This window comes from Ptychodera flava, chromosome 4 (genome assembly GCF_041260155.1).
Source record: "Ptychodera flava strain L36383 chromosome 4, AS_Pfla_20210202, whole genome shotgun sequence".
Taxonomy (NCBI): Eukaryota; Metazoa; Hemichordata; class Enteropneusta; family Ptychoderidae; genus Ptychodera; species Ptychodera flava.
This window is the reverse complement of record NC_091931.1, coordinates 17,380,206-17,400,369: the sequence shown is the minus strand read 5'-3', so window position 1 is coordinate 17,400,369 and position 20,164 is coordinate 17,380,206. Positions and strand designations below refer to the sequence as shown.

At 37.9% G+C, this 20,164-nt stretch overlaps 1 protein-coding gene across 6 annotated transcripts in view; it reads left to right on the top strand.

Annotated features, from left to right (window-relative positions):
• The first annotated feature begins 13,690 nt into the window (after positions 1–13,690).
• LOC139131043 (low-density lipoprotein receptor-related protein 8-like) overlaps positions 13,691–20,164 on the top strand; it is a 31,694-nt gene continuing 25,220 nt past the window's right edge. For 2 of the 6 annotated variants that reach the window (XM_070696973.1, XM_070696972.1), the window contains exons 1-2: positions 13,691–13,935; positions 19,421–19,628. Coding sequence is in view for 1 of the 6 variants with exons in the window: in XM_070696969.1 (XP_070553070.1) it covers positions 13,903–13,935; positions 19,421–19,628 (241 nt within the window). In the remaining 5 variants the exon portion in view is untranslated. Of the gene's footprint in view, positions 13,936–19,420; positions 19,629–20,164 lie in introns of those variants that run through there. The other 4 variants (XM_070696969.1, XM_070696971.1, XM_070696974.1 and 1 more) reach the window with 3 other exon arrangements.

Below are 20,164 nucleotides of genomic sequence, written 5' to 3'. Positions count from 1 at the left end.
AAATACCTGGCTTTTAACGGATGACATATCCCCACATATCTCTCAATGCTGATGAGAGTCACGGTGAAGAGTCCGGCCGCCTGCGGAATAAAACAGAAAGTAGCGAAAAAGAAGACTATCGCGTTAACGTTGTTACTTGCAATCACTTCATGATTGAGGCAGATCCGGATAGGAATGCCCGTCACAAGAAAGAGAGTGTCAGCAACACAGAGGTTCATTAGATAGATGTTCAACACCGTTCTCATGGATGGCACTTTCCAAGTCACATACATGAATGTACAGTTGCCGACAAGCCCCAGAATCAGGATAACTGCCAATACTAGGCTGTACGCAACGACATTGTAGCCTTGTCTACTTTCATAATGGCCATCTCCTTCTGAACTGTCATTGCCGCCGTAAGTATCATTCCATTCATAGATGTAGATGTAGTTTTCCAACGGAGGGGAAACTGTGGAATTATCCATGACGAGTAGCAAACTCACGTCCTTGTAGGCTTCCCTGTCTCATCCAAACTTGACGAGTCCGGATCGAAGAAATATGGTTTTCAGGACAACTTCCTTTCAAGACCTGCTTTTCCACATTAATGTTGAATAAGGAATGACTTTGTTTAATAACTTCAACATGTCAATGGAAGACTAAAGCGGTCATTTGTAATGTGATATAACAAAATGGACCAATAAAGGCTGTTCCTGCCTGCTGACGTGGATTTTAATGTCAATAATAGCATGGTATGTTAATAGCTTTTCAGTGTGTGGTTACAGGGGCCCGAAACAGGCTACAACAAAAACGGGAGGGATATGAGTGCAGGTTTAGTCGACCAATTTTATTCTTGTTGTTATTTTTTTATTTCTTTTTTTATTTTATCATTCATCCAACAGGCGAACCACAGTACAGGATAAGGTACCAGTAACCCAGTACCCAATAAGACAATGAGGAGTACAAAGTAATGCTCAGGGGCACAACACCGTCCTCGAGTCTCAAACTCATCGTGTTTTGACAGTGGCCCCGTTACTCTGGACCTACGGGGTCTCGAACTCGCCATCCTCCCGATAGTAAAATCCGGTACCCTAGCCACTGTCCCACGGTGCCTCCACGATTGCTCTTGTAAAGCTTGGAGTTTTTCCCGAAAAAATAGTTCTTTTCTATTTTTGTAGTTGAGAATAGACCGTTAAGTGTTTGTGTGATATACTATATTTATGCCTTCGAACTATCTACCTGTGCGCTACGTGGTGTGCTTTTACAGCGCAGGTTAATTGCATACATATAACTTTGGTGCGTTTGCTCTCAATATCCTCGCATGAGAGGCAGAATAACTTTATGCACCGTGGTTAATTTGATTCGTACACAAATAATGCAGTGACACACATCTTTTTACACTCTTTCAATATTTCCGATGAGAGACGTTGCGACAAACCATTTAATGTCTCGGAGAAAGTGTCGATTGAAATGTAGTGCAACAAGAAGCTAGCTTTTGTCGAGCCTGTGGCTTTATAACTTAGCAAATTTTTCGAGCCTTACTTTGAATGCATATCAGTCAGGTAGGCATTTCTAAGCAAAAACGAAAAGCTTAGACTGAAGATGAGATGAAACAATATAGAAACACAATGGCCATCCTTCGCGTGATGTTATATTAGGGCCCAGGTTTTAAATGGGAATGGTTTACAAGACATCATTACCATGTCTCCTGATTATGAACAATCTAACAGGTTTTGCCCACCTTGGATGATAATGTAGCCTAGCAGCTTTGATATCATTTTCGACAATGGCAGGTATAAGAGAGCGTTCTTTGTCGGGGATAGGCCGGAAAACACTCCGGAAGATTATGACAATTTGAAGTACCCGACACTGCCATTGCTAGAGTGTGACATTTTGACGACTTCGTTGCTTGTGTGTGTTTGTGTGCGTCTCTGTATATATATATATATATATATATATATATATATATATATATATATATATATATATATATATATATATATATATATATATATATATATATATATACGGGGATAGAAAGTCAGGAACTCTTAGACACTGATCAGTTCCTATTTTATTGCTCATATCTCAACAATTACAGCGGGAGCCTAACTGTAAAACAACACTATCATCCGTCTGTTGTTTGCCGCAACTAAACTAAAATTACCTATCCTGTAGTAAGTTTTGAAAGAACTTTACAAACCAATTACACAACATTTAGATCAATTTCACTGTCCATTCTTATCTGCATACCACAGTAATACATAAAGCAAGTTGCGTCAACTTTGGTATTGTCAATTTAGATAAATATCCCTAATCTAAAAAATATGTTAAGTATGTAAACTAGGGATTGGCTGAAGTAAAAATGCTTAATGACTTTCAATAATGTTGTATCATAGTATCTTCAATATATGTAGCAAGTTTTTTGAAGTTTGGTCGAGTCAATTCAGATATATATCCTTAATTAGCAAAGTTCATTAAATATGCTAATTAGGAATTGGCTGAAGTAAAAATGCTCACTGACTTTTCAACAATGTTGTAACATAGTATCTTCAATGTACATGACAAGTTTCATCAACTTTGGTCAAGTTAATTCAGGTATATATCACTAATTAGGAAAATTCATCGAATATGCAAATTTGGAATTGGCTGAAGTAAAAATGTCTTTTGACTTTCAATGATGTTATATCATAGTATCTTTGATGTACACAGCAAGTTTCAACAACTGCAATCAATTTTCAAGTTAATTCAGATATATATCCCCAATAAGCCAAGTTCATTTAATATGCAAATTAGGAATTGACTGAAGTAAAAAATGCTTAATGACTTTCAAGAATGTTAAATCATAGTATTTTCAATATACATACCAAGTTTGGCCAATTTTGATAAAGGCAAATCAGATATATATCCCTTATTAGGAAAAGTCATTAAATATGCAAATTAGCAACTATCATGTCACCCCTTAATGATTCCCACTGCTGATATATCTTGGTGTGATCAACATTTGTAGCAAAACCCATCGAATTGTCTGCAGTCGTTCTCAATGTATAGCCGTTTTTTCTAAAATCATTAACTATGCAAATGAGCAAAAAGTAAGCAAGCCACACCCACCAAAAACTAATCTGTTCTTGCCATTTGCAAACTAAATCTATATGCCAGATTTGATTCTGATCTGATAAGCCGTTTTTGAGATATCGAGCGCACAGACAGACGACAGACACACACAGGCAGACATACAGACATACATCGCTGCGACATTAGCCCACGTGTGTGAACACATGAGCTAATGATGATAGCATCATTAATTTCTATCTTCTTCACAATAAAATTCAGTGCAGTCACGAGATACTCTGATTACAACATTGAACATTAAGTAACTAGTAAAAGCAAAGTTAGAATTTCACGTTCCTCAACATGTGATGGAAAATCAAAGATCCCAGATTACTGAAATTAAATCAATAGGTTTAATTTCCCAACAACTGAATGACTGCAAAATGTACTCCATATGCTGCAAATGCTGAAAGAATGATTTAAAGAGATTAGTTTTAGGAATTGCAGTACAATTCGTTCAAGATCCTCATATATGTGTATCGACATATCAGCATATGTAGGGAAAAACAAAAAAGGCGAGTATGAAAATCAAGCAGGAAATTTGATAATTGTCGAAATACTGATATATCTATGTACCCATTTCAACAAGATATATCGTTTTGCCGCGAATATCAAGGATTATAAAGCGGTCATTTCGACAATATTGGCCATATCTCACCTTCCTATCATTGAGAAAAGAATACTAACCCATATGGTGAAAAATTCCTGACTCTTCAAAATGTTTGCCTGAAAAATTGTCTGTCTGTTAAATTTATATCTTAAGTTTGCACTGGAAGAAGGTATGCAGTTCCACATTCGGCTGGTAATACAATTTAGTCCAGGTGATATTTCAAATTATGATGCATAATAACAACGTCATGGCGAAAATGAGGACAAATATAATATTCACAACTTTGCTCTTATTTATGATGTATACGAAAATGCTGTTTGCTTTTATTGTTCCTCATATACAATATTTATGTCGATGTGCTCGAATGAGTGGAACAATTATAATATATACGACTGTGTCAATATTTATCAAGCGCTTGAAAATGTTCACGGTTTTTTCATTTTCAATATTTACCATGCACAAGAAAATAAGGAGCAATTATATTTATAAAATAAAAGCTGTCAGCACATTTAAGTCTATCATTAGAATTGACACAGTCGTTAAAATTCGGCATAATTTAGAATTCAAAGCTAGGCACTAAATCATCACATCATGCGATCGATAGAATACTCCAGTGAAGCCATGATCGTTAGCTCAACTCATATGAAAAGAGTCAAAGAATCTCTCATAACCCTGCGGTATGAAATTCATGTAAAGGGTATATTATAGAAATAACGGGCGACGCGCTGACCATTAACGTTTATTTATGGGCAAGGGCGAGAGGAAAGCCAAAAATTAACGGGCGAGGCTTGCCGAGCCCGTTAATTTGGCTTTCCTCGAGCCCGCGCCCATAAATTAACGTTAATGGTCAGAGCGGAGTCTGTTATTTCCATTATATTATCAACGAACCCAAGAAAACCGTCAAAATTTCCGAAAATTTCACAAGCGAACGACAACTGGGCCCCAGAACTGAGCAATACGCGACGCACTGTCACGCGCGCTGTAAAAAATTGGCAAATCCCGAGATATTTTCAGAAAATAGTATCTCAACTTGGCCAACAAGTGCTCCATTGTATTTTGTGATTGATTATGATTTACGTTTGAGCTGTCAAGTTACGATACTTTGAGTTGTTTATCTTATTATTCATATTCACGGGTATGTAAACAAACCATTACTGTGTATTTGTGGTCAGTCACTAGGTTCAGCTCGACCAATCAAAATGCGATAGGCAGGGCATGGTAATATCTTGCACAGCAGTTTTTTGAATCTAAAGGTCCACTGTATACTTCCCTAATTGATTTATTTGTAGAAATGTAAGTATGCGCGGATAGGTTCAAAATGCAATACACTTATGGGCCGTCTCAGTTTAGAAGATAAATAAGGGAAAACCATTTGTTTACGGACAAGGATGTTTTAAATTTAATTCATTTGGTGAACACCTCTGTTGCACTTATTAAATTTCAAATGACGATGTTTTGTTTTAAATGAAAGATCCATAAACTATCTACTGCAAGTTGTCTACAAGACCTGTACAAAGACTATTCCATACCGATGGCTTTATGTTTCACTAAAACAGTCCAAAGATAACAAACATGACTTTCTTAACCAAACATTTATGTTGAATTGCGATTTAAAGTATAAACTTTTATTCGCTTTCCTAGAGTCTGCGTGCTTTCATTCATCGACATGACAATTTTAGTCACATTGCACTTTACTGTTTAAGAAACATGCAGTTTTACAAGGCGCTTTGAGCCGGCATTGTTCTCAACCTAACTTATGCGAGTTCATAAAATATCACAAAGAAAACAGAGGACATTTTCTGAAGTGAGGATGAAGACCCAAACGCATACATTTTCTTGAAGCTATAAAGTAACATGGGACATTTTAGACGTCCTTAACAAAGTGTAAATCGCGTACTCACAAATGCAATGACCAACAGACGACCTGATTTAGTTACACGTGATAGATATTTAACCCTTAGAGCACCAAAGTCAATTTTTGTTGCCTTCATAAAATATACCCCAGTCACTTTCTTTCAGATATTTGCCAAAATTTTGATAAAAAGTAGCCAAATGTTATGTCCATTCGGTTCAAAACTATCAATTAAATAACAGAAAATTTTTTAAACATTGGTAAAATGTTGTAGTAAAGTTTGGTTGGGGAAAAATACAGCACTCGAAGGGTTCATAGCTATATCCCGACCGTAATACATATGTAACCTCTATGACATTGACACTTCGCACTTCTGAACATTCGTACTGATTGAACTTTGTTTGTTGACCGCACACTATATACAATTAGATGGTACCTTATTCGGTGATACTTATTCGTAGTATTTCATGATATAAATTAATCTCGATAGTTCTTACACTTATGCATAGATGGCTCTGTTCAAAAAACTTAGTAATTTCCATCTTACAATTTTAAGACTTCAAATGTTTGCCTTTCAAGTACTGTATTAAAGGTGTTAACATTTTGAATTATTGCCAATTATTGGTTATAGCAGCAAAGAAATTAATGCAAACGTCACTTGCACGTTCTTTGTCACCATACTGCACTTTACTTTATCTTAACAAACCATTCCATTCCAACTTCTGACAAGATTTGTTGATGAATTATCAGTGAGTGGTGATAAAACTGAAATACATCTTTCGTAGTTTTTTCTTTTAAATGACAAACGAGAAAAGGAAAACCAAATGAACACAAAATTTACACTCTATAGTTAGCTAGGTAGTTTTGGCTTCGAGCATTGGGATGCCATTGCATGCCTAGAGACCATTAAGTAAGTCTCCAAGTCGCGATAAATAATGCTTTCTTATCTTGCAATAGTATTTAAATGGTATATGTGAGTACCATCGATGTCTCAGACCGCTTTTAAGTCACTTCTCCTTGTTATGACAAGTCTTTATGCAGTCGATGTTCAGGAAACTGATAGAGATATGAAACATACGCTAGTCTTTGCAAATCAATGGGTCATTTAAAAATAATTAGGCTTGGGCCCCTAAAAATGATATCACTGCGTAGAAGCAGACCTGTGAAATCAGCTCTTCATTCATGTGTTTATATTCTACCCTTATAAACATACTATGATCATATTTGGTAACTGACACCAAACATTAATACTTGTACTTTATTTGACTTTAGCTATCTTTTTCGAGCTGTATAAAATATCATTGTTGCCTCAGTCGAAGTCTCTGACAACATCTTTGCAGAACTCATGATCTACAAAAATCTACCCACCTCTTTAGGGCCTGTAAACCAGGCGGGGCAGGGGGGGGGGGGTCGGAGAGTAAGGTAGAGTTTGTTTCACAAAATGACTAACATTGCCACAAAAACAGAGATCATGACTTAGATTAATAATGATTCTCGATGCACTATAAAAAGTGAAAGTGAATCTTAAGTACAGATTTACGATACAAAGCAGACATCAAAGCATAAAACCACTTGGTCACATATCCCCTATTAGAAAGGGCAATTTACTAACCGAGCTAAGCTGTTGCAAATGTACACGCGACCTCATCTTAAAGCTAACTAATCCAAATTGCTGATAAACTAAGTTCAACTTGCTACTGTCAAATGTTGCCTTCCGTGCCTTGAAGGAATTTGTAGAAACGGTAGAACCTTTCTCGAAAAAATGCAAATTTGCAGAATTTCGCACAACTGATTAAACGAATCGTATATAGGAAGGTTGTTAATCCACAAAGAGTTCTGCATGTGGAAGGAAACTTGTGATTTTGAAGGAACATTAAATTGGCTGAAATTGGCAGGTACTCAACCTATCTATAAGTCCTCCGTTGTTGCCAATTGATCTGACGTAGTGCATGAAAAAGAGGGTGATCTAAGCTAGCGTGCCTGATATTTCCTATATTGACTACCAATTTCTTCAGACTCAGCTGTACGAGGACCAATCAGACGTTGAATACGTCCATAAAATGTCAGAACATCTCCACATTTTCAAATGTTCATTCTGTACAATTCTGCAAAGTGTACCGGCCTTGAATTGCTGAGTACTCTATCATTGACCCAGCCATGGGCCCTGCAGTCTGGTATGAACATATTAAAGTGCAACAGGCAAAAACAATTACTGAGTAATGAATGGTGTAAAAAGAAAGGCAATAACATGTAATGAATAAATGAATGACCAAAAAAAAATTCGGTAGGATTTGATCTGACACATTGAATTACAGACATAGTTTGTCTCTAAAGAAGGGATAAATCACAAGAAACACCAACCAACTTGCTTTTTCATTTATTTGCACTGGAGGAGGCCATTTAGCAGGGTAACATTTCATAATATAATTCATAAGTCTATTACCATCGCAAAGACGAGAAACAATTAAAGTATTCACAACTTTGCCAATATTTATTTACCAGAAAATAATTATTGTTTTTATTCTTCCTCAGTTCCAATATTTATACAATGTGCTCGGTATGTGAAACAACTATAGTGTTCATGACTATGTCAATATTTGTGATGTACTTGACAATTCTGATTGTTTTTTCCTTCTAAGGTTTCATTTTTTCCGTATTTAAAATGCTCTCGAAAACGAGGAGCAAATGCAGAATTAAAAAATCAGCATATTCGAGTTCATGCTATAAATATTGACACGGTCGTGAATAGTCTGCATAATTAACCCATAATAGTGAGGCTCTGGTCAAAAACTCTCATTATGCATCTGCTGGAATACACGAAAGAAAGTGATAACAGGGTCACAGACCCTCTTAGAGCCCTTGCGTGGTTAGCTGCCATACAATGCAAACAAAACCTACACCTTGCATAATTACTCATTTCTCATTCCCAGTTCACGACAAACTTCTACAGGTCAATTGTGTCCTTGCAGAAAAGTCAAGAGTTATAGAATGAATTACTACGCACTGGGTCCAAATGCAACCACAGTGTCCTTTTGAGCGGTCACAGATTGTCGTAGGGGATCAAAGGCAAAAATCGTTGGTATAAAGCGATGAAGCTTTTAATCTTAATTCGATTAGTGGTTTCACATCACTTTCGCACTTATTTAACAAGTGGCCGCGATTTTTTTTTTAAATAAAGGAAAGTCTCCCATACACTGCAATGCCAGGGCATGGTCTATTCTGTACTGATGGCTTTATCCTAAAGTTACCAAATATAACTTTCTTAATCTCACTTTTATGTTGTATCGCGATATAAAATGTGCACTTGTGAATCCAAGTATATCGTGTGCCTTTTCCATTGCCATCAGCGTTCCCTAATAGCATATACACAACATACGTATAGGGGCGCTTTCTTGTGCATTGTTTACAGAGCAGCTCGCTGATCATAAACAAAGACCATCATGATATAATAAAAAATCAATAATGATAAAACCAAACATAACGTCAGTCTTTCTTCTTTTAAGCATGTGAAGGGAGTATGCGCCTCGAAAGTGAAAGACTTAAACTTTTGCTCAAATTTTCCCGAATGAAACTTTCAACCATTCTCTTACCAAATCAACAATAAAAATCGGGGGTCAACGTGTAAAGCTTGAACTAGCGAAACAGATAACCCAACATTTTGCGATATTTGACATTCAAAATGGCAACCATTCTCGCGTTAACTATGAGGGGAAATTAAATTTAGGATTTTCGAAAAACTAAGGTGGTGAAAGTCTCCAAGAGTTTTAAAATGAGTCCCCTCTAGGGGTAGACCAGAAGAGAATAGTTGACATTTGAGAGTCCGACTATCTGTCCCCGAGGTGCGTTCTACCTCAATAAAGTAAAGGGATAAAATAACTTCAGATGATCAAAATCATGTTTTATTAAGATTGCCACAAAAACAAATAAAACAATTTGAATCTCCGCCGTAGATAAACTTATTGGCTGGGCCTATGATTGGCGGGGATCCGACAGTGCTGCGACGATTTTGGATAAGGAGCAGAGTTGGTACACAATCGATTCCAATACATAATGCTCCAAACTTTCACTCAAATCACTCAAGTAAATATATATTCATTCATTCTCTCATAATCTTTGACGAGTATGCTTGTGACCGAAAGGCTATGAAACCATGAGTATGTGTAAGGCGTCCTCAGCAGGAGTGTATTTATACGATGAAACGAAGGACCATTGAAAATCATATATGCTAGGAAAAACAAAGCTGCTTTAAATATCATGAAATATGCTGATCTTTCGGGAAAAAAACATGTACGTTACTGTAGATCAACTAGAAGCTGTTGGTGGATTGGAATATCGCGCGCCCCAGACTGAAAGATCCGTCGCTCCAGGGTGCTCTCCACGAGCGTAGAGAGCGCCCTCGAGCGACGGATCTTTCAGTCTTCGCGACTCCAAGCATGACGAACTTAGTAGCTGCTTTGAATTATTATATTTGTGTGATTTCAATAATATAAAATGGTTATTAAATGAACCGGCAGAGATTAATTCTCTTCATAACGCAGTTCACTAATCTAACCTGACACACAACCTCGCTCTACATCAAACTGTACGAAACCAAGTTCCTCCTTGAATTCTGGCATCCACACGCCACGCAGGACAACTGCAAATACTATAGGCTGTACGCAACGTACGTATCGACGTGTCCTCTTTCATGTAGGTTATCTCCTTCTGAACTATCATTGCCGCCTTACGTTTCCATTCAAAGATTTAGTTTCTAAAGCAAAGGTAGCGTAAACAAGGGAATTATTCATATCCGGAAGCAAAGTCGGGCTGTCGTCGTTAGAGAGTTTCCAAGTTACATCAGAATCATCAAATAATATTATTATAGATCAAAGAAATGACTTCGACAGTTTTCCGGACAGCACGCCCTCAAGACCAGGGAGTTCTACTGTTATGCTGAACATGCAGTGACTTGTATCTCTTAAACGGGACACTAAAGAAATCGTCTATCACGAAGTGAAACATAAATAGACCTTTACTACCCTGGCAACTGTTCTTAATTCCTTCGTAAAAGCGGCAGCCCTAAATCCCAGTTCTTGAATTTGTATTTGTTGACAATTAGCTGTTTACGTGATCACAGTTCTTCCAAGTTGTGTCTTGTTATATTAATCAATATTTTAGAAATTGAGTTGATAAAAACGTACCACATTAATCTTCAGTGTTTACAGACGTGTCTGATCACCTGGTAATTAACCAGTGCTTGATCTGGGGTTCACTAATGCGCAGTTTGAACAAAAAAAAATTCGCCAGTTTAATGAGTCTGCCCATATCGATTGTACTCGGGCTCCCACTCAAATCTTCCATGCGTTTACGCTCTTCGGGCGGAGCGAGCAAAGCGATCAATTATTGTAACCACGTCAAAGCTAAAAGTTGAATTTCCACTTGAAGGGGTTGATCTCCGTTCTCATTTTGCTCTGTTTTCAAGCTGGCGTTCGAAGGAGAAAGTTAGTTAGAGTTCCTCGTTTTCTACGATAACGGAAAATAATACGGAAGTGTACAAATTGCATGACTTAAATGCAAAACTTTTGCCGAAAATGCGATTTTTAAACTCCGCTTTTTTTCAATCTTGGCGCAACCGATTAAGATTTATGCTGATCCTTCAGTCGCCGGTGCTAAATCTGGATTCAACTCTGGAGGTACCAGTGGTGAATTATATTATAATACACCGACTTTCGATGACAATAATAAAGTTGCCAGTTTCCGAATATTTTCATATTAACGTTATATATTGATATTAATCCGGTAAAAATTTCGATGTTTTTTTCGATCCCAATTTTGGACCCAGTCCACGATCAGCCATGAGATCAGAGACGCCCTTCCATTTACCGCTAACACCATTTTCTAAGGCAATGGTATACAATCGCTCATCACTTAACCTAAGTGAACTCGGAGTCAACTGATGCCGAAACAAAAACGATGAATCTGTGGAAAATTTACATACATTTAACCTCTTTAGCGTATTACTAAGTAGTATTTCACAGCACAAAATTCTACATTACTTCCAACTCACGACGGCATCATATGACATCACCCCTTCATGACGACGTGTAAACATCGGACAAGTCTTTCGTGGTTGCTAGTTTGAAATGAGGAAAAGGAAAAAACCACCAAGATGGCTTTCGTGTGTTTTTTCTTAACAATTCAAAGACAGAGATTTAGATAGCTTACATTATGTGAAAAGGTTTTTAATTTACAGCAGCATATATCACTAGTTGTGCATTAGTATGTATCGTCTTTTGAATTATGTGGTCTGATGTCACCAACTATGACCTACTTAGAGTATTCTATGACAGTTGTCATTCATGTATGTTTTGTGTACGAGCAGTCATTCATCTGAGACAGTTCCACCATTGCACACTATCATGTGTCTCCAGTAATTTATTCAGGGCCATTACAATTATCGTGAAAGCATAGTGTGTGGGCGTCACATACAAAAGATATAGACTTTTCAATGGAAATTTCAGTATTCGTCGCGTCGTTAAAGGTTGCTAACTATAGTATTAACTGAGTTTCAATACAACATTCAATACTACACTGTTTTCTACGTCATCGTTATTGTAAAGTGCATAGTTACTAGATGTTTCCACTGAAAAGTTTGCTTCTTGTCAACTGAATTATCAGAAGAAAGGAATATGTCATTTTTGCCTGACTGAACACTCAAATGTCAGACATGGGAAGTCTCTCGACCATAACTTGTCAGATGTTTGCTAACTAAGGATGCCCCTTATTAAATAATCACCAATGAAGGGTGGTTTTAAGACTATAAACGTAAAATTTAAACGATAGCAAATTGCATAACGATATTATTGTATTTTGTTTGTTTTTAATTCTTTACATCTAACTACGACAAAATGATGTAATATTGTTCATATCTACTCTCTATTCATCTATCTATCTGTCTGTCTTCCTATCTACTTATATATCTATCCTTCTATTTATCTATCTGCCTATCTATCTATCTATCTATCTATCTATCTATCTATCTATCTATCTATCTATCTATCTATCTATCTATCTATCTATCTATCTAACAATTTGTATTGCTCCTAACTAATATCCAAAGTTAGACAATGCTCAGGTAACACTTTTTTGGATAAAGGGGATATAAATAATCTCTAAAAGATGGAAATTTTTACGCGTTTTTTGGAAAGTGTTGACATTTGGAGATTGTGTTTATGTCAAAGGGTAGGGAGTTCGAAAGGACAGGAGCTCCTGAGGAGAATGAGCGGCGGCCATAGGAATTTTGATTCCATCTGAGTGCGTGAAAAAGACATTTATACAATGGACAAAAAGAACGTGAAGATGAACGTGGTGTCACTAAATTTCCGAGATATCGTCAGGACAGATGCTAAAAGCATATAAAACATACAAATTTTGTTTCTAAAAGAAGGTTAACATGTTGTATTTTTATACAGCATACAAAATGTTGTGAAATAATTACTAAATTTGAATCAATATTTTTTCCCTTTTTATTCATGTTTAGTGGCATTGCAGTGAAACAAAATTACTCGTAGCTTTGTAATACGAGTACTCAAATCTCTGCCCACTTTTCTATAGCTGCAGAAGTCTTGTGCAGAACGCTATATAACATGTCCTAAAGTTCATTTAAAATTTCTATAACTCTAAATTTCAAGGCAGGCTCGTAGGTAACCCGACAGCTGTACAAAAGATGGCCTCGGAGTATAGGTATGTCAGTCGAGGAAGTATTATTTATATGCACGCGAAAATGCTCTTAGCTTAATAAGTTCTTTATCGCCAAGATGTTTGCTTTGTTATTCCTCAAGCTGCCACAAAGTTTACTATTGATGAACTGCAGTAACGAATTCAGACACCAAAGGTCACCTTTCGTTTCTCCGGGGTCATCCACTAACACCTCACATCATGGACAAGTGGAACTTGAATTATGTACCACTGTATTCTTACATTTCATTTTCTTTACACATTTTTACAAAACTTTTTTTGTTGCAGGTTTGCTTCACTGGCAACCTTTACATGCGACGGCACAGGAGCGGCAAAATGAATGCAGTTGCTTCGTCCCAAAACAAGTTGAGCGTTCTCATGCAAAGCAGGTGCTGCACGCAAGCGCGAATACCCCGTCCTAATTTAAACCACAATAGGTGCTGCTCCAAGGTTCATGCACTGTCGGTGGATCACTTCTTTCGGGTCGCTCCTCGAATACGTCGAGCTTTGCAGCGTCGAACAGCAATAACTTTGACGAACCGCATGAAAATTTGACTCCTCGAGTATGTCTCGAGTTTTCAATTTTTCTGCCGCTATCGTTCTACTGGCCTTTGTGCAAACAGCCTAACTTCGAGGAATGTCAGAAGTATCCCTGAAGGTGATCTCGGAGGTAAGGAGCGATTTGTCCACTGGTGCATAGTCTGCACTGACCACTTTGAGAGGGGTATCATTTCAGCGTCCCAAGGTGTATATTGTCCACCGCATCGCGTGATTGACGAGTTTAAATAGCAAAACTGACCAACTGTGTACAAGCTATACTGTGTCTCGCCTACAAGTATAGACCCAAGCGCGATGACACCTTTTCTGAATCGCCGCCAACGTAGGTTGCCTCCTGATCACATATAAATCCAATGACGTTAGCTCAATAAAGACGCTTCAAAAGCAGGACAAGGCGGAAAAACTAGACTTGTTTTTGGGTCACCGCCCGCATCACTGCGAGACCAGCGCGTCACGGCCGACGTTTGTTCTTCCCTCACTCATGAAGTGTATGCTGCTAAATCCCTGTCATAGCGTTCCCAATCAAACGACCAACAAAACACTCCAACTCATATCACGATTATCAATGGGCTCTATGTGTGTGGAGTTGTCTTTCATCCATACCCATAAAATGCTCAAAAGGCAGAGAACTGCCGTCAGTATACATTGAAATAAACGATACATGTTGCTGTAGTCCCATATAAAAGTGGTTAGGAGCAAAAACAAACAACAGACCATTACCTGTGTCACTTTTACAGAATGTCATGACTTAATGTCTTGGCGTAATCTATGCAGAGATTGGAAACCTCGTATAAACAGGTAGCAATTCTCTCTTGAACAGAAAAGGCAACAATTTTATGAATAGTGCTAGGATTTTGGAGGGTCACACCATAAACATTAACAAGTCGTCCATCTACTTGAGTTCGCGACTTTTGTCAGCTAGCGGACTTTATTCATACCAGGTACACATCGTAAACCTGTATGGTTTGAACATTCCATGAGTAAGTCACTTGTGAACGAAGTCGGCGCCATGTCCCAAAATCGCCAATGCCGTACATCGGATTCCGAAGTTTATAGTTGACCAGTCATCTCAGTATTAATGAAGCAGTGCCGTTAATTTGATGCCGCTTCGACAGACTCGGATCTCAATTGCTCTCCATGGTGGAAGAATATTCAATGGAGACAAATACTCAATGTTTCAACAAGAGATATGTACGACAATAATGCAATATTCTATAAAATTACGGACGGACTCTTACTACTTTTTTCTTGTCGAATACAAATTTATTTTAGGGCCTAAATATTAAGGTAGTATGCGCCTCGATAGTGAAAACTTCAATGTTTGCTCAAACTTTCCTTAACGAAACCTTCAATCGTCCTCTAACCAAATCAAGAATAAAAATAAGGGGTCACAGTGCACTTTTTTTATACCAATTTGCATTTGATATTTGAATCCAAATTGGTCGCCATCACTGTGTTAATTCAATGGGAAAAATAAAATTTTGGAGGAAAGACAAAACTAAGACGGTGAAGTTTTTACTAACTCTGAGAACATGTGCTGTCAACTGGCCAATTATACCAGATTTCGGTATCCGCGTATGTATTTGGAAAATGATCGACAGTTTGCATGTCTTTTTGTCCATGGTCAGATGTGTACCAATTAAAAGTACAAGGACTGTGCTCCTTAATGGTCAGGTCATAGAGTCAACAATGAATGCACCAGCAAGGTATAACAGTTATACCTTGCTGGTGTATTCGTTGTTGACTTTGTCAAAGTAAATCCGGTGATAATCTGGTGACAACGTACACAGATTAGTAACTTATCCTTGCGTGCTTTGGCGCCTTAGGCAATCAAACGCATCAGATAATAGACATAACAGAGCGGCAAAACTTCGCGTAAGATTGTCAAAGTATAAATACATTACAAAGTACAAATAAGTATTAAAACATGACACAGAGAATGAGAAAAAGAATTATTTACAAAGTCTTTATTAGGCAATATATCATAGTCAAACGTATTAAAATACACAGTTGAAAGAAGACACCTATGTTGAGACCTCTACCACCACCCACCCCAGGGACGGACATTTAAACAACCCTTATAGTAAGACACGAAGTAATAGCATGCATGCTAGGATGAAAGGATGAAAGCATGCATGAATTTTATTTCCTCTACCAGACGGCGAAGCAATGTATGGAAATCTAGAGACTGTAATAAATTGCCCAATGAATTCATGGGCAATATGAATGGATTTCAAAAATATACTCCAAAGAAATACAAAAATAATTTTGCATTAGTACATACGATCAATACTTGTAATCCGTGTAACTTCCCTACCAATTTTGTTAAAGGGACATAATCATTATAACTGTTCTGTAAAAAGTATATTTCTTCTTTTAGGGTAGAACGCGCCCCGGGACGGATATTTTGACTCTCAAATTTCTACAATTCTTTTCTGATCTACCATTTCTTGGCGCTCATTTTAAAGCTCTTGAAGAAAGAAAAACTTTTACCGTCTTGCTTTTTCAAAAATCCAAAGTTTAATTTCCTCCATAGAGAAAACACAGGGATGGCGGTAATTTTGAATTTCAAATATCGCAAAATGTTGGACAATTTGTTCAGCTAGTTCCAAACTTTGCACGGTGACTGCCGATTTTTATTGTCGATTTGGTAAGACAATAGTCGAAAGTTTTATTATCGAGAAAGTTTGAGCAAAAGTTTAAATCTCTCACTTTTGAGGCGCTTACTTAATGTTAAATATGTTAAAATACAACGTATAAGTATTGCTGACAAAATGGCACTGAGCACTCGGTATGAGTTTTGGGAAGGAAAAGAAGCCGTGTTTTACAAGCAATGGAAATGATCAACAATGTACGGAAGTTAAAACTCATGATTTTTAATTGTGTCACTGTATCATCGCTTCAAAATCATACGAGTGTCCTTTGCAAAGGAGTTCTTTGTTTATTATTGTTAATTATATGCCTGTTGAAATGTTCGATTTGTAAGAGTAAAGAATCACAGTAATTTGATATGACTAATGTGTATGCGTCATTTTCACCCCGTGAGGGCCTGTAACGTGACAGTGTGCCATTGAACGATCTACATTACATTTCATGTTTCACTCAAACATGTTGTGTAAGAAATTGAAGTCAAATCTGTCTAAAGCCAAAGTAGGCTGGAGAATCAGGCGAATATTTCCCGATTACATGATCCTTGAGATATCCACATTTCACCTGCATTAGGGAATATTTTCTTATGCAAAAAAAGGCTGGAGGACCCATTGCTTCTCGATGGTTTCAGTGATGTCATGGTTTATTGTATCTCAGGTATACACCCGAGGTGTCCGATGTCTAGAGATCTTGAACCACTATTCATAGGTGAACGTAACTCATCCCCTATATGCGTGGGCGAAACTATTCGTAAAATTACACCTTTGTTCCTCCAAGCTGTAGAACTTGCGCAAACTGCAGAACATGCACGCAAGTCAAACTATTGTTTCCTTTCGGGTTGTATTGATACGCCCACTGTTGTTTATACAAGCACGTATTCGAAATGGCTATGTCAAATGATAGAATCGGAGTAGACAGGGTATTCAACTTATTGTCAAGCTTTGCATGCAGTTATGACATCTTCGAAGGGGTCTGTAAATCATTTTATAAAACGCCGGCAATCTCGAGTAAACCAATGGCGTCCCAACCTATTTGTCACAGACGTTTTGTCGCCTACTATAGCGCTAACGAGCTCGAAGTGATCACTCGCGTTGGCATGGATAGGGGCGCACCATAAAGATTTAATTTGTTAACAACAATTTAAACAGCAAAATCAATCTACCAATAGCAACAATTTATCCCTTTTGCTATCAGAGGTCCGGTTAGCCTGGCTCACCCTTGGCAACCTTCGGCAACGATGAGCAAATACTCGTCGTTACCATGGCAACGCTCAGCGCCTCTTGTAGGCGACAGGTACTTATATAATTGGTGTTCAGAGCTCTCAGTGAGAGGGTTATGGCCTCTGACATTCTTTGTTGAGGTACAAGTAACTTTTGCTATATATTAACATATAGACACGTCCTCTCGCGTTGTCACTATTGTTTAAAGGTAACTGAACTCCAACCAAATGCTTTGTCAAGCCCACACCATACAGCATGAGAAAAGAAAAGCAATCTAGACTACTGATAATATTTCTTGTCAGTCCTGTACATCTTCATGGTCTTATGGGATGAACTCTTAAAAGAAAATTCCTTTCATATACTAGTGATACGCCATTCAACCAGAAAAGCCGTATAGACTTCGACTTCACAGTAATGCAATTGTGCAATGGTTACTTCAGACTAGTCATATAGGCGAATTGCTGTACATATACACAGACACTAAAGTGTTTGAACTGAAGTTAGTGATATCTGAGCTAATTTATCGCCTCCAAAACCACTGCCACGATCCGGGGTCGGTTCGTCATGACACGGCCTCAACTAACCAATTACGTCGTTCCACTTCATTTACAACTTATAGATTGTTTTTCTTTGTGCTTGAGAGAGTATTGTCACTTACTGACGAGGTCCTTTAAAGACAGGGATGCTTGTCTGTCAGACACTCACCCCCATCTTATACGCAAGCCAACGTACGTTCTACCATGTCCACGGTTTTCATGTTATGTTAAATAGAATAGAATTTTACCTGTTCACCGTGTAATGTATATCCATGACACCCAGAAGCAACTGTAGTACATATAAAGTGTTTCCCTTACAGGTAGTGCAAATGATTTTAACATTTTGAATCGTGTGATGTACTTCACCAAACTTCTATAAGTCTACCGAATGGTCGTCCTTGTGAACAAGATGTGTTTGCAAACAACCCTTTAGGATGATTGATGTGTGTTTATCGATTTACGTATTATGCGTACGTTTCAGCATGGGGAGTCTTGGTTTAGGACCTTTTACTTGACGATATTCGTAAGGGCTTGTGTGGTGGCAGTGTGGGGCTGCAAGTAGTTTTCCTCGTCTCTCTTGATTTCTAGCTATAGATGTCGTTTTCCTGATCTGACATTCGAACGGTGAAAGCAAGACGACCCTACGTTTCAGAGACACGATGTCCGATTTCGGGTGCGACATCATTGCTGGAAATGTCAGTGAGTGGAGATTAAAGTTCGAGCGGTCAGCTCTCCACACTGGAACTTTGTTGTATCCACCTGTATACGTGGAGTTTTACCACTGAAATGATATCTGTCGAACAAAGGTTAAATAAATGTGCGCATTCAAGCGAAGTCAGACCTGTCTTTGCGGTCACCTTGAATGATCACCATACTGGTTGCAGTCCAACCCAAAAAAGTGCTATTCTCTATCCTTTACTGAAAAATAACCTTCATGTTGTTCCCCTCGGTCCTGTTATACAATGGCTTGACTTTATCCGTCCATTATTCAGAGTTTTTAGACGCACATTCTGCATGTTTCTATAGTTACCAGTAAAACTTACCTGATGCATGACACCTTATACCATGATTTCTCACTCTTTTCAATAAACCAACTCAAAATGGTGAATCACATTTTTCAACGGGCAATCATAGGCTTTTTTGGTAATCTCTTTTTGACTCCTTTACTTCCTTCGTCCTTTCTTGTTTCCAGAAAAATGGAGAACGGTCCCTGATAAAACGCTTAAAGGAACTGAGAGAAGCTATAGGCAAAACAGACGGTGGTGACAAGCCTGAGAAACAATTCGCGGCGAAGGATAACTCGATAAAGCCCAGTGAATCCAGACGAAAGGATGACAGCAAAAAGTTCACCAGGGTGTCTAGCAACGTAAAGAATTCCATACCCCATGCCTTGAATGGAGGCACGTGAAGTATTACATTATTATCCGTACATCTATCAATTCGTTAGTTTTGAAAGTATTAGGTTAGTGGTCGGTATCATCATCGACTGCTCTTTCTACTTAACCCTTCAGAATATTTTGAATTAATTTCATAACGAAATAAACCACTCACCTTGGTGGTAATGGCGATTTCTATAATAAGAAACTGGAAAACATTGGCCAAAAGCGGGCTATGAGGGAAACCCGCGGTAAAGAGACGGAGTTAGGATAAGGTGAGAAAAGGACATTCAGACACGTTGGTATATATCTGATCTAGAAAGAGGAATCTAGATAGAGGGACTGACAGACGGACGTGAGGAGACGTCGAATGAATAGAGACCCAGATAGAATTCAGGTTCAGTGCGACGACACAGGAATACTACATAGAAATACTACTTAGATATAGCAGGGATTATACTTGTTGATATAAAAAGAAGTCTCTTGTCGAGATGAAAGGGATCTATTGTTCATGTCTGCACTTTCATTCACAATATTCTTGTCCAGTACAAAAACATCAA